The sequence below is a fragment of the Sinocyclocheilus grahami genome, unplaced genomic scaffold (genome assembly GCF_001515645.1).
Source record: "Sinocyclocheilus grahami isolate Dianchi unplaced genomic scaffold, SAMN03320097.WGS_v1.1 scaffold466.1, whole genome shotgun sequence".
Taxonomy (NCBI): domain Eukaryota; kingdom Metazoa; phylum Chordata; class Actinopteri; order Cypriniformes; family Cyprinidae; genus Sinocyclocheilus; species Sinocyclocheilus grahami.
In genome coordinates, this window is record NW_015505645.1 from 212,358 (window position 1) to 223,650 (window position 11,293).

General features: G+C 39.5%; 1 protein-coding gene across 1 annotated transcript in view; it reads right to left on the minus strand.

The window, feature by feature from the left end:
* Positions 1 to 4,678: 4,678 nt before the first annotated feature.
* Positions 4,679 to 11,293, minus strand: part of LOC107553200 (uncharacterized protein KIAA1522-like) — a 40,712-nt gene continuing 34,097 nt past the window's right edge. Inside the window, exons 3-7 of the mRNA XM_016235343.1 lie at positions 9,444 to 9,581; positions 9,273 to 9,316; positions 8,934 to 9,075; positions 8,681 to 8,791; positions 4,679 to 8,576 (exon numbers count right to left, since the gene is read on the minus strand). Coding sequence (XP_016090829.1) covers positions 5,209 to 8,576; positions 8,681 to 8,791; positions 8,934 to 9,075; positions 9,273 to 9,316; positions 9,444 to 9,581 — 3,803 coding nt within the window. The 3' untranslated portion in view covers positions 4,679 to 5,208. The remainder of the gene's footprint in view (positions 8,577 to 8,680; positions 8,792 to 8,933; positions 9,076 to 9,272; positions 9,317 to 9,443; positions 9,582 to 11,293) is intronic.

Here is an 11,293-nt window from a genome sequence, read left to right on the forward strand (position 1 = left end):
TTTTTTTTTTTACAGCTTGGTACAAAAAGTGGTTTCGGTCTATATAGGTAATTTTGCCCTTCATGACAACTGTGAGGGGGGTGAATTTTTTTTATAACTCATCCGTTTAAATTATATTAAGCCTTAAAGTTCTGCATAATTAAAGAGTGTTACCACTTGAGTGACAGGTGGACTGCCGCTCTGCTCCAGAGTGTGAAACTGAGATGGTCCTCACTGCAGAACACAAGATCCAAAGGATCCAGATCCAACTCCTCCCACCTTACATATACCTAAACCTACCCGTCACCACCCCCTGCTCCCTAAACCCACCCATCTCCACCCTAAACCTACCAATCTCCCCCCCCTAGATGTGGATCCAACCACGCCCTCTGGATCTTGTGTTCTGCAGTGAGGGGCTGGTGAAACTCGCTAGACTGTGAAACTTAGAAAATGGCTTTAAAGATTTTTATTTGTCCAGAAAAATGTATTATGGGTAGGACACTGGAAATCTGGCAATTAGAGGTTTTAATGAAAATGATCTCAAATTTAATTTTTACTGCTATTTTGAAGTTATTGTAGGCACTCTGCCTTTGCACTGTCTGCAAAAATTGAGATGTCACACCAAGGCAAAAGGCAGTAGCTTCCACATTATATACAATATTTGGGTGCTGATCACAATTTACAGAATCATTATAGTAACATCTGTATAAAATCTAATGATCATATGGCTATAACATATAGTAATGTGATTAAATTTTTTTTCTGACTGTAACAACCAGACAAAAAGTTAAACGTGAGTGGATACCGTTTTGCAACCAATTTATTTGCAATGTTCGCTAACATTTAAAGGATGCAAGACATACTTAGTCTATTGTTTTTACATCGAACTGAATGAAAATAGCTTAACCTAAGAACTACTTGTGGATTGATCATGTGAACGCCAGCAGGAATAATGCTCAGAATGATTGTGAATTAAACATCTCCGATCACCTCGGTGACCGTGATTTCACCAAGTACAACATGTTCCTGGATCAACATCCTTGCTGATCCTGGAACAACATTCCAATTAACCAATCAGAACTGAGGGATAACTTTTCAGGAAATATCTGTTTTAGGCTTACGATCAGGGTTAGGTGCTTCTACACCCTTGTTAATCAGCTATCATTTCACACTGATTTTAGGAATAAATTATGGGTAGGGTTAGGTTTAGGGGTAGGGATTGGGTTTAGTCTATATTTTTGGACAGTAATGTTGATCCAGGAACATGTCTTTTTGGCAAAATCACGGCGACCGATGACGTCCATTGCAATGGTTTCTATCAGTTACAAAAGGGAAACGGATTTAATTGCGAACAGTTAGCCTACTAATTTTATATGATACGCTGTCATGGCATCCAACTTCTCACACGTGCAGAAGTGGGCAACCCCAGACTGACAGCTGGCATTATAAAAAGAAGAAAAAAACGTTAAAGATCATTTACGATTAATTATTGTTGCCAAGTTATCTAGTCGTTGCTTGTTTACAGTGCTTTGTTATATGGAGCAGTTTGTTAGATCGCTATCTAATTTGTTTGTCTAAAGAAGTGCCGACAGATGTATGAAAGTAGGCTACACAAGACATCCCACCCTGCAAAAACTCATTTCAGGGAGGTAGTACCACCCCCAACAGCCCCCAACAGCTCCCAACAGCTTCCGACTTCCACTAGGGATGGGCGGATCGATCCTTAAGTATTGATACTTTCGGTATCGGTATCGACGATACTGGGCTTGAAAATATCGGTATCTGATCGAAAATAAAATAAGAGGTATCGCCCATCCCTATTACCCACCGTCGATATTTCGATATGTCCACCGTGTTCTCTGAATTGTTTATTTAGATATGAGTGAACTTACATTCAGCCAATCACAAGGCGAATCATCTCTTGGGCGCGTCTGTCATGAGCTTCAAATCTCCTGTTGCTCTCGCTTTGCTCTTTGGGCGGTTTGCCCAAAAGAGCACCATTTCATTACAGCTATGTTCTTAACATTAACTGGCCTGTCACTGACAGAGAGAGAGGGGAGGACAGTTGCTCGACCTCTCCAAAATCTATACAGGTGAGAACTTGAAAGAAGAGAATTATTTTAAGGCAGTGTTTTTTTTTTAACTGGGACTACTTGCCAATGTTTTAAAGAATTAAACATTAATATATATTTTAATTCTCTGTTCAAATTTTAAAATAAAATTTTTGTAAAGGCAGTGTGTTCCAATAGTTTTTAAAGACGCTTTTTTTTGTCCAACTGTTAAGAATTAGGATAAAAGTTATCGTTTAAGTGTAGTGTAACTGAAATATTGTGCATAAAATATCTTTATTTAATATGGTCTTTATTTAATAAGACACTGGCTGAGTCAATGATATTGATTTCATAGTCTACAACTGTTCAATAACCATTACGATAATATTGGGTTACATTTTAGACACTGTCAGTATTGTTTTTGTGCAATTTATCTAAGATAATACTGAATGAATCATGTGTTTGAACGAATGGATTGAGTCAATGATTCAGTGAGCCATTCATAAAGGACAGTCACTTGCTGACAGTCAATTTCTGAATAAATCAGCCGATTGAATGACTCACTCAAGACAGCAATTTCCAGCCACCTACTGGCGCTTTTAGTTTTATATATGGAGTATAATTTATTTTTTTAATCATTTCATATTTCAATATTTATTTATTTTTTGTATGTTGAAGCAAACTATTTATTTTTTGTAATTTCTAGTGCCTTTAAGTATCTTTATTAATAATGACTATCATTAATTAATCAGCAAATAATGTGCCAATTAATTAAATTATTTGAAATTATTTGGCACATCATGTAATTAATCCGATTTAAAAAATGTAATCGCTTGACAGCCCCATTTAAAACATAAAAAAGGTCACAATTGAATTTATTCAATTAATTGAATACCCAACAAACCAGTTAAACATGACAAACGCTAATCCCACCCAGCACCTGATTTCATTGGTCAGCTCAATCACACAGTCACCAGTCGAGAAAAGTTCAGGCTGTCACAAAGTCAAAAACAGTTGGCCCTATTTTATATCAGATGCTACCCATTATACTAGGCCCATTAGAAAATACTTTTTATTTTAACTTTTGTAAAATAGTATAATCTTAAAATAGTCTAGACTTAGTATCTGACATTTCGAATAGCCCCCTACTTAGGAAAAAACATGACATGCAATACGTAAAAAGGCCATCTGTTGTACTGGACCATAATTCATAACAGTGATACAGAGGAAAAAAATTGATTGATTTTAAATAACCATTATTCACATGCCCCTGACTGTTACTAGGTTTCATTGGCCTAGCTGTTGCCCCCACCTATAAATAAATAATAATAAAGTATTTCATAGTGTGAACAATCCTGGGTGACACTTTGCTGTATTGTTTCCTGTCACAATCAATGCATAATTTAATTGGTGAGAACTGTGCAACCCAATAAACAATTTAAGGTCTAAAACGTGTTCCTGTGGTACAAACAGTAGATGGTACTAGTAATGGCAATCATGGGTTAAAGTCTTAAGGAATGCATTAACTAATAATATATACCTTGCAATGCAAATCACTTCAGACAAAAATGCCTGTCAAATTTGTAAAACACTTCCCCCTTTATCATATCCTTCAGTTTCAGTGTTACTAATTATTCTGTACATAAATGAATATCTTATCCCCTATTTTTTTCCCCTGGGGGGAAAGAAAATAACATGGCAGGTAAATGGTAAGTCTTCACAGGTCTGACTGTTGTTTATACTGTTAGCTGAATATATAATGCCTATGACAACCACATTTGCAATACTTACCGGGGTGTTAAAGATTAGTCTACCACCATCCTGATAGAACAGTTCTTAAGATCCATGTCATTGTAAAGCAGTCAGTGTTCTTTATTTTGAATTAAGTATAATGTTTATATGTTGCAGCATCTGATTAAAAAAATCTTTCAAAAAACAAAACATAGCCAGATCAGAAAAGTCATCATGAAGCTACTTTAGTAACTTTGTTTTACACTTTACTTTCATCACATGATGAAACACAATGAATCAAGTTTTTAGTATTTGTAGAGAATGTTTTGACAATATGTAAATAAGACATTTCGCCTTAAGAGATTATAATCAAAGACAGAGATTGCTGAAATCAAAGGAACAACAATAAAAATGTAAGCATAGTGCATGAGAAAAAATTCATATATATTAAAAACATTCATTTTCTTTTATTTGTCCAGTCTGTTGACTATACTGTACATGAACGGTGTAAACTAATGAACTTCTGTGTGAAAATAAAAACAAATAAACCAAAAGTACTGATTCCACAGAGAAGAACACCTTAGACCTCTTGTTTATGCGGTTTCATGACTTCTGACCACCTTCTTGGCCCTACCTGCTCACTCACAATGTTGAGAAAACAGCTTTTGTTTCATTCATCGGTTTCATCTCTCTGTTTCATTTACACTTGCTCAGATTCCTTCTCCACATTTCTATATATAAATACTTGGGGCGGGGAATGTTTATTATTACCATCACCTTTACGGAGTTGGTGTTTTAGTAAAAATAGGCTTAGTTACACACTGCAAATGGAAAACAGAATAGTCACAACCCCCACCCCAAAATCAGTGGTCTATTCTCCCATCTGTTCTCCCTCTTTTTGTTTACATTCTTTATACTTACATTCTTTACCCTCATTTCTTTTCGTACTGCTCTCATATTCAGGCATTCATTAATAACTGTAAAAATCCACCATAGAGATTGATTGGTCATATTCTATATTTTATAAACTTACAAACTTCTCTTTTGGTGCGTTCCTGCTATGTTGCCACAGTTATTACAGTGCTACCAGTAGGGAGGAGTTCCATAAACTGGAAGGTAGCATGGCTTCTGTTTAAGACTGAGGACACATAAATAAAATAAGAATATTTATAATTTCCAAATACCAGTGAAGTGCATTCCCATGATGAATGAGAATCAGTTACACTAAACCAGTGTACAAAAAGTGCAATATGCCTATCTGTACATAAAGACTTTTTTGGTATATTTCAAAATTGCTTGAGCAGTTTGGGCCTAGGATCTAAAGCCTGATTTATCTGCGAAATAAAGCAAAAACTTAAGGGTTATTAAATCATTTGTGCACATATTCATTCACTTCTATTCTCAGAGTTCTCTGTACTTCCTGTCCGGCAGTTTGTACAGTTTCTGTTTACACATGCTCAGTCTTGGCTACAGATTCAGCCTCTGCAGAGTTCTGAGCAACGCTCTCAACCTTAGTGTTGGGTTTCTTAGCAATAGGTGGAGGAACTTTGTTAGCCATCTTGTGCGAGTCATTAGACTTGGCTAAATCGGAGACAGATGCTAACTCTGCCACCAGAGTTTTCCTCAGGTCACCCTGAACCTCTAAGGATGACGGTGTCTCTATTACGACCTTCTTTGGGCTCTTGGAGAAGATGAAGCTGGCTGTAGATGCAGGGGAGTTTGGTACAGCGGTGCCACTAGCCATGGCTGGGGGAGGGGAGCACAGACCAAAGCGCTTGGCTTGGTTGTCTTTTGAAGACATAGTGGCAGCCTTTAGACGAATGGCATCCTGGAGACGCATGGAGGGGTTAGCTGGCGAAGAGATTATGGGAGGTGTGGAAGAGACAATGGGCATTGGTGTTTGGGTTTTTGGCTGCTCACCATCTAGCTTTGAGTGCATTTCAACAGTGCTTAATTGCTTCTCTGAATTATGTGTGGTCTTGTTGGGTTCTTGTGCTTGATGTTGAGCCTTTGGCTCACTGATTGATTGGTCCTTTGGTTCCGTTGTGCTTGGCAGGGTTGCTAAATCAGGCGCTATAGGTTGAATTTGTTCCATGAGGGCTTTGGGTTTGAGTTTTATTTCAGCACAGGGTTGTTTAGTTGCTGGTTCAGCAGGAGCTGGATTGTTACTTGGTTCGGTAGGTGGACATGTATCTAATGAATATTTTGGCTCAAGTATTGTGTTATCGGTTTCTTGAGCAATGTTATTTGATTGAGTTTCTCGTTCAGATAATCCTTGCTGAGTACTTGATACAGTGGTTGTGGTTGTGTTTGTGTTGAGGGACGGAGCTTCAGTTTTTTGCTCTGTGTTGGAAAGAGCTTCCACATCAGGGGGCAGTGATGTCATAATCAAAGACCTTCTGATTGGCTTTGGAGGTGCCTCTTGATTGACACTTGATTTTGGTTTGGGTTGTGATGGTTTATCAGGATCTACAGCATGGCTCAGATTGGACTTAACTGACCTAAGACGAACCATCTGTAGGAGAGACTGGGTGACCACAAGACCAGAAGTCTCCTCTTTGGCCGGAGAGGGACTGCTTGTCCGTTTCTCCATTTCTGTTGTCTTTAGTCTTTCCTCCCTTTTTACATTTCTAGGTAGTGGAGGAGGAGGAGGAACACTGACTTGCTGAGATATTACATCAGTGGGTAGTGGAGGAGGAGGAGGAGAAACACTGACTTGTAGAGATCTTACATCAGTGGGCAGTGGAGGAGGTGGAGAAACACTAACTTGTTGAGATCTTACATCAGTGGGCAGTGGAGGAGGAGGAGAAACACTGACTTGTTGAGATCCTATATCAGTGAGCAGTGGAGGAGGTGGATGAACACCGACTTGTTGAGATCTTACATCAGTGAGTAGTGGAGGAGGTGGAGGAACATTGATTTGTTGAGAAGTTTCAGATGATGTTACTAACACATTGTGTGTTGAAGGTTGGGATTCTTGTGGAGGGGATGCGATTTTCTGTGGTTCAGAAGGTGGCCTTGGTGGAGGTGGAACTTCCTGCGGTGGTGGCAGTGGAATATCTGGAGGTAATTGCGGCATTGTCAGTAAAGACTGTGGCGAAAATGGTGGGGGTGGTGGAGGGAAGTCGGTATCATTTTGCACAGCGACAGGAGTTGCCGAAGCCGTACCTACTGGAGGCGCCGGAGGAAGAAACCGAGGAGGTGGAGGGATCCAAGTAGTTAAGTCCTTTATTGCTTTGGCAGCTAGTGTAGGAGTTGAAGGAACAAAATCTGGAGGGGGCGGAGGAGGTTTGGCTTGGCTGTTGAATGGTATTGGTGGGCAATGTTCTGGGGGAGGTGATGGAGATGGGGCAACACAAGCAAGTGGAGCTATGGATTCAATTTTACCTTTTATCTCTACTGGCTGCAATAGATATGTTGCGTTTACTCTGTCAGCATTTGCCAAGGCTACATCTGGTTCATCTGCTATTTTAAGACCTCTCTTTTTGGCCCAGCGTGCATAGTTAACAGGTCCTGGTCCACACAGCAGTTCAAAAGTCCGCTGGTTGTGAGCCCAGGTCTCAGGAGGAGGAGCTGGCGGAGCCAGTACTTTGGGATGGGTGGGAATCTCTAACAGAGATCGGAGAGCCATTACAGCTGGGGAGGAACTGTTACTATTAATTAGGCATTTTGACAAAAGGGTGTTCTTAAGTTCAGCAAGCTTACTGGTGCCATTTGTGTATGAATGGGGTGCATCAATGGAAGACACTTGAAGGTTATTTCTGCATATCTTAAGCTCAGCTAACATAATTTTCTTGTCTGTGCCAACTGGCTGGCTCTCCTTTGATGTGACAGTTGTGGGTCCATTGGAGGGAAGTATGCCTATCTTAGGGCTCAACTCGTGAGCGGTGGCCTTCGTTTTAGATATAGAAATTACACCAGGGTATGGTGACTCATCTGGAGTGCTGACATCAGCCAAGTAGTTATTACTCTCAGATGCCTTCCAGGCCTGTTTCACATTGTATAAAGAGTATGACCTGCTGGGAGGAGCTGGAGGTTTCTTTCCCCATTTAATCACTGATAGGTTACGTGTGAAAGCAGCAGCAGATCCTGTTTTTCTGCTATCCTCCTCCTCTGTAGAGCCCCCATTCACATGAGTAGTTTTAACATGGGAACCATCATTGTTCAGCTTGGCTGGTCTATCCATGTTCTCAACCTGACTCCCTCTGCTGGCCACACGGGGAGTGCTACTGCTGGAGATGGTAGAAGAATCGGATACTAGCGTTTCTGATGATCCTGAGTGGCTCCACCCAGAGTAGTTCGAGCAGGTTGTGGAACGATGTGAAGAGACTCTGGAGGAAGCACGTGTGGATGCTGGGCTGGCTGACACCAGACTGCTCTTGCTGACGGTTCGGACACTGCTGCGACTTTGGCTGCGACTGAGTTCCACAACATCCACAGATGGTGGAAGAACAGCATTTGGAATGATTTTAGACATGTATGTGGCCTGAGGTGAGATGGACATCACCACACTGGTTGGGTTCTCTGTCCAAGGAACACCTAGAATGCCTGCTCCTGACTTTTCTGGATCTACAGAATGGTTCATGAGCCCTTGGAGGATGTCATCTTTGGGTTTTGTCAGTGTGGGGAGCTCTGTGTTGTTTTCTTTAACTGTGTACATGTTCTGCACGCCTTGTAGATGGTCTTGTACACTTTCTTGTTCAGAGCTGGAAGACACACCATCCACAGTGGAAATGATGGCGGGTATGATCATGTCTCCATTGGACAGCTGACCATCAAGAGGATTGGTGGTGATCCATGCTGCCCTGTCCAACCCTTCAGATATGAAATATGCAAAAATAAAATATACATAAACATAAGTTTTCCACTAAATATCTCTAGACATTCTCTGCACTATAGAAGACTGCAGCAAAACATACCCAGTTCTCTCTGGATGTGTCGAGGAATTCCTACAACAGTTCTCACATGTCTCCAATGAGATTTTGACTTCGCTGCAGTCTTATCTGGCTTCAGAGGTCTGAATGTTGAGGCTGGAGAAAGGAAACAGAAAACAATGTTGCTCTGACAATGCATATGTAACGAATGCTTAAATCACTTTATGGATGTATCTTTACCAGGCCAAGATGTTTTTATGAAAAAATTATATGAATCAATTTATGTGTGAAGTGTCACCTTGGCGTTTGAGTCCTGAGCGTGTTGATCGTGAGGAAATGGATGAGCGCATCGAAACAGAATCAGCAGCTGTGCTCTCAGACTCAAAGCCTCTCAGCTCACTGAAGGCCATGCTGTCTTCAGTCTGAGCTGTTACTGTTGACTAAAGCAAACAACAGCATGGTTAAGCTTCCAAATTTATAATAATTCGACCACAATTTAAAAGTAGTCAGTGATATATTGCACTTATAGAACTGCTTATGTGCACAATTTAAAAACCAGGCTGTCACTATGGTGGGAACAGAAATAACCATTCATAACAGGAACTGAAGATTGATTGATGCATGGAGGATCACTTACAATCATACTTTGGTCATCAGGGTAATCAATCCCATTCCTATCATCTGGAAAATAAAACATCACCTCTTAACCAAATAAAATAAACTGCTGTATGTTGAAGAAAAGCATGTGCTTGGTTCAGAGTAAAAGAAAGTGTGCAATTTAAACAGACTGATTTTTTACTTTTCTCACCCTCTTGCTGCTGCATTTTAAGGCCCTGCTGGGCCTCTGTTTGCAGGTCCAACGCATATTTAGGCCGATTACCCTCCACAAACACATTTTCTTGGAACTCCTGAACAGAAATAGCACCCACAACTGCTTCTTTAGGGCCTGCAGAGATAATTACAAATAATTACATATAATATTTAATATATATTCAGATGTCAAATCCAGTATGGGATGTTTCAAATGTACAGGGCTTGGATGTTTAAAAGTACACAAAGAAAAATGCTTGCAAGCAAATAATATAGCAACTTATCATCTGATCTAAGGTAGCTCAGTTTCAGTAACAACTAAAGCTAAAGCAAAATCAATTACCATGCTAAATGTACAAAGACCATGCTCAAATTAACCATGTGTCCTGATTTCAACCAGCTGATTCACTCATTATTTTCTGGTCATTTGGGTCTTCTGAAGCATTTTTTGAATGGTTTCATACTATTTCCATCCATAGCATCTCCTGATAGAAATGCTATGTTTGTAATGTACTGTACTACGATAACCACACAATTATTCACCAGGCAAAATACTGATAACAACCTTTGCAGAACAAACTTTTAAAAATGTTAAAAACAGAATACTTTCACAAACTCATCATTCAGCCTTTAAATGTACACATGACTTTACATTATTGAAAACGCATATTGAAAATGAGAAATTAATTAAGAACATATGCATAAGACAGACAGTTACTGTAAAAAGCTTTCCAGTCAATTTAACCAAAATGTGACATCTAACAAAATCTGACAAAGACCTACCTTTTGTTTTAAAGATGGACAGAAGAGAACAGTCATTTTGATTTAGCAACACCACCATATCTGCATTACCACAGGAGTTTAAACTGATTACATCCCGTGTGTGCTGGCACACTCTTTAGTAAAGACTAATCTTAGAGTGAAAAGCTTCACTAACTAACAAACATTATTTAGAAAGCTTTAGTAAAGTAAACCAAGGGAGTACAAAAGCTAGATCAAGAGTGTAACTGCAGAAAAAAGTAGTTATAGATTATGTACTGTTTCTTAAGGCTCTAGGTTGTAGTAAACATACTCTTCACTCAATATGAATATAAATATGAATCATGTGAATATGAAAATAAAATGCTTAAAACTTGGAAAAGTAAAGTACCTCCGTCACTTAGGACTACATTTATGACACATTTACAGTGCTTTTGTCAAAGCACCACTAGATGGAGTAGGAGAACAAAGGAACTGTGAGGTCACAGGTATGCTTAAGGGGAAACTTGTTGCTCAACCTGGAGAACAAAAGACAAGTTTTTCTTTTCATAAACGGAGTAAAACAACAAATAGCAATTATTAATCCTTGCAAAGAGTTGCGTAACAGTTCTACATTTGAGACATAGTCTGACACGTCACACTTTCCTATTTAATATTGCACTTAAATTATTAATTTCTAGTTGATCTCTGGAATGCTAAAATCCAACCTCAGCCCATCTCAATCTCAATGCACCTCCAAACCAGGCCAGACATGCCCTACAGCCCAGAAAGCCCCGCCTACCCATTTATCCCATGTGACTGGCCTTCCTCATCCAGCTTTATTAATCACAGCAAGAAGACAACCTGTAAGAGTTACAATGATGTTTAAAGGGGTCATATGATGCTTTTTTTAAAGATCCTTATTTTGTGTATTTGGTGTAACAGAATATGTTGACATGCTTTAATGTTCAGAAAACACATTATTTTTCAAATACTGTACATTATTGTAGGTCCTCTATGCCCCGCCTCTCTCAAACGCTTAGTTTTCTACAAAGTCCCTCCTTCCGACAAGCGCAGTCTGCTCTGATTGGCCAGCTGACCCAGTGCATT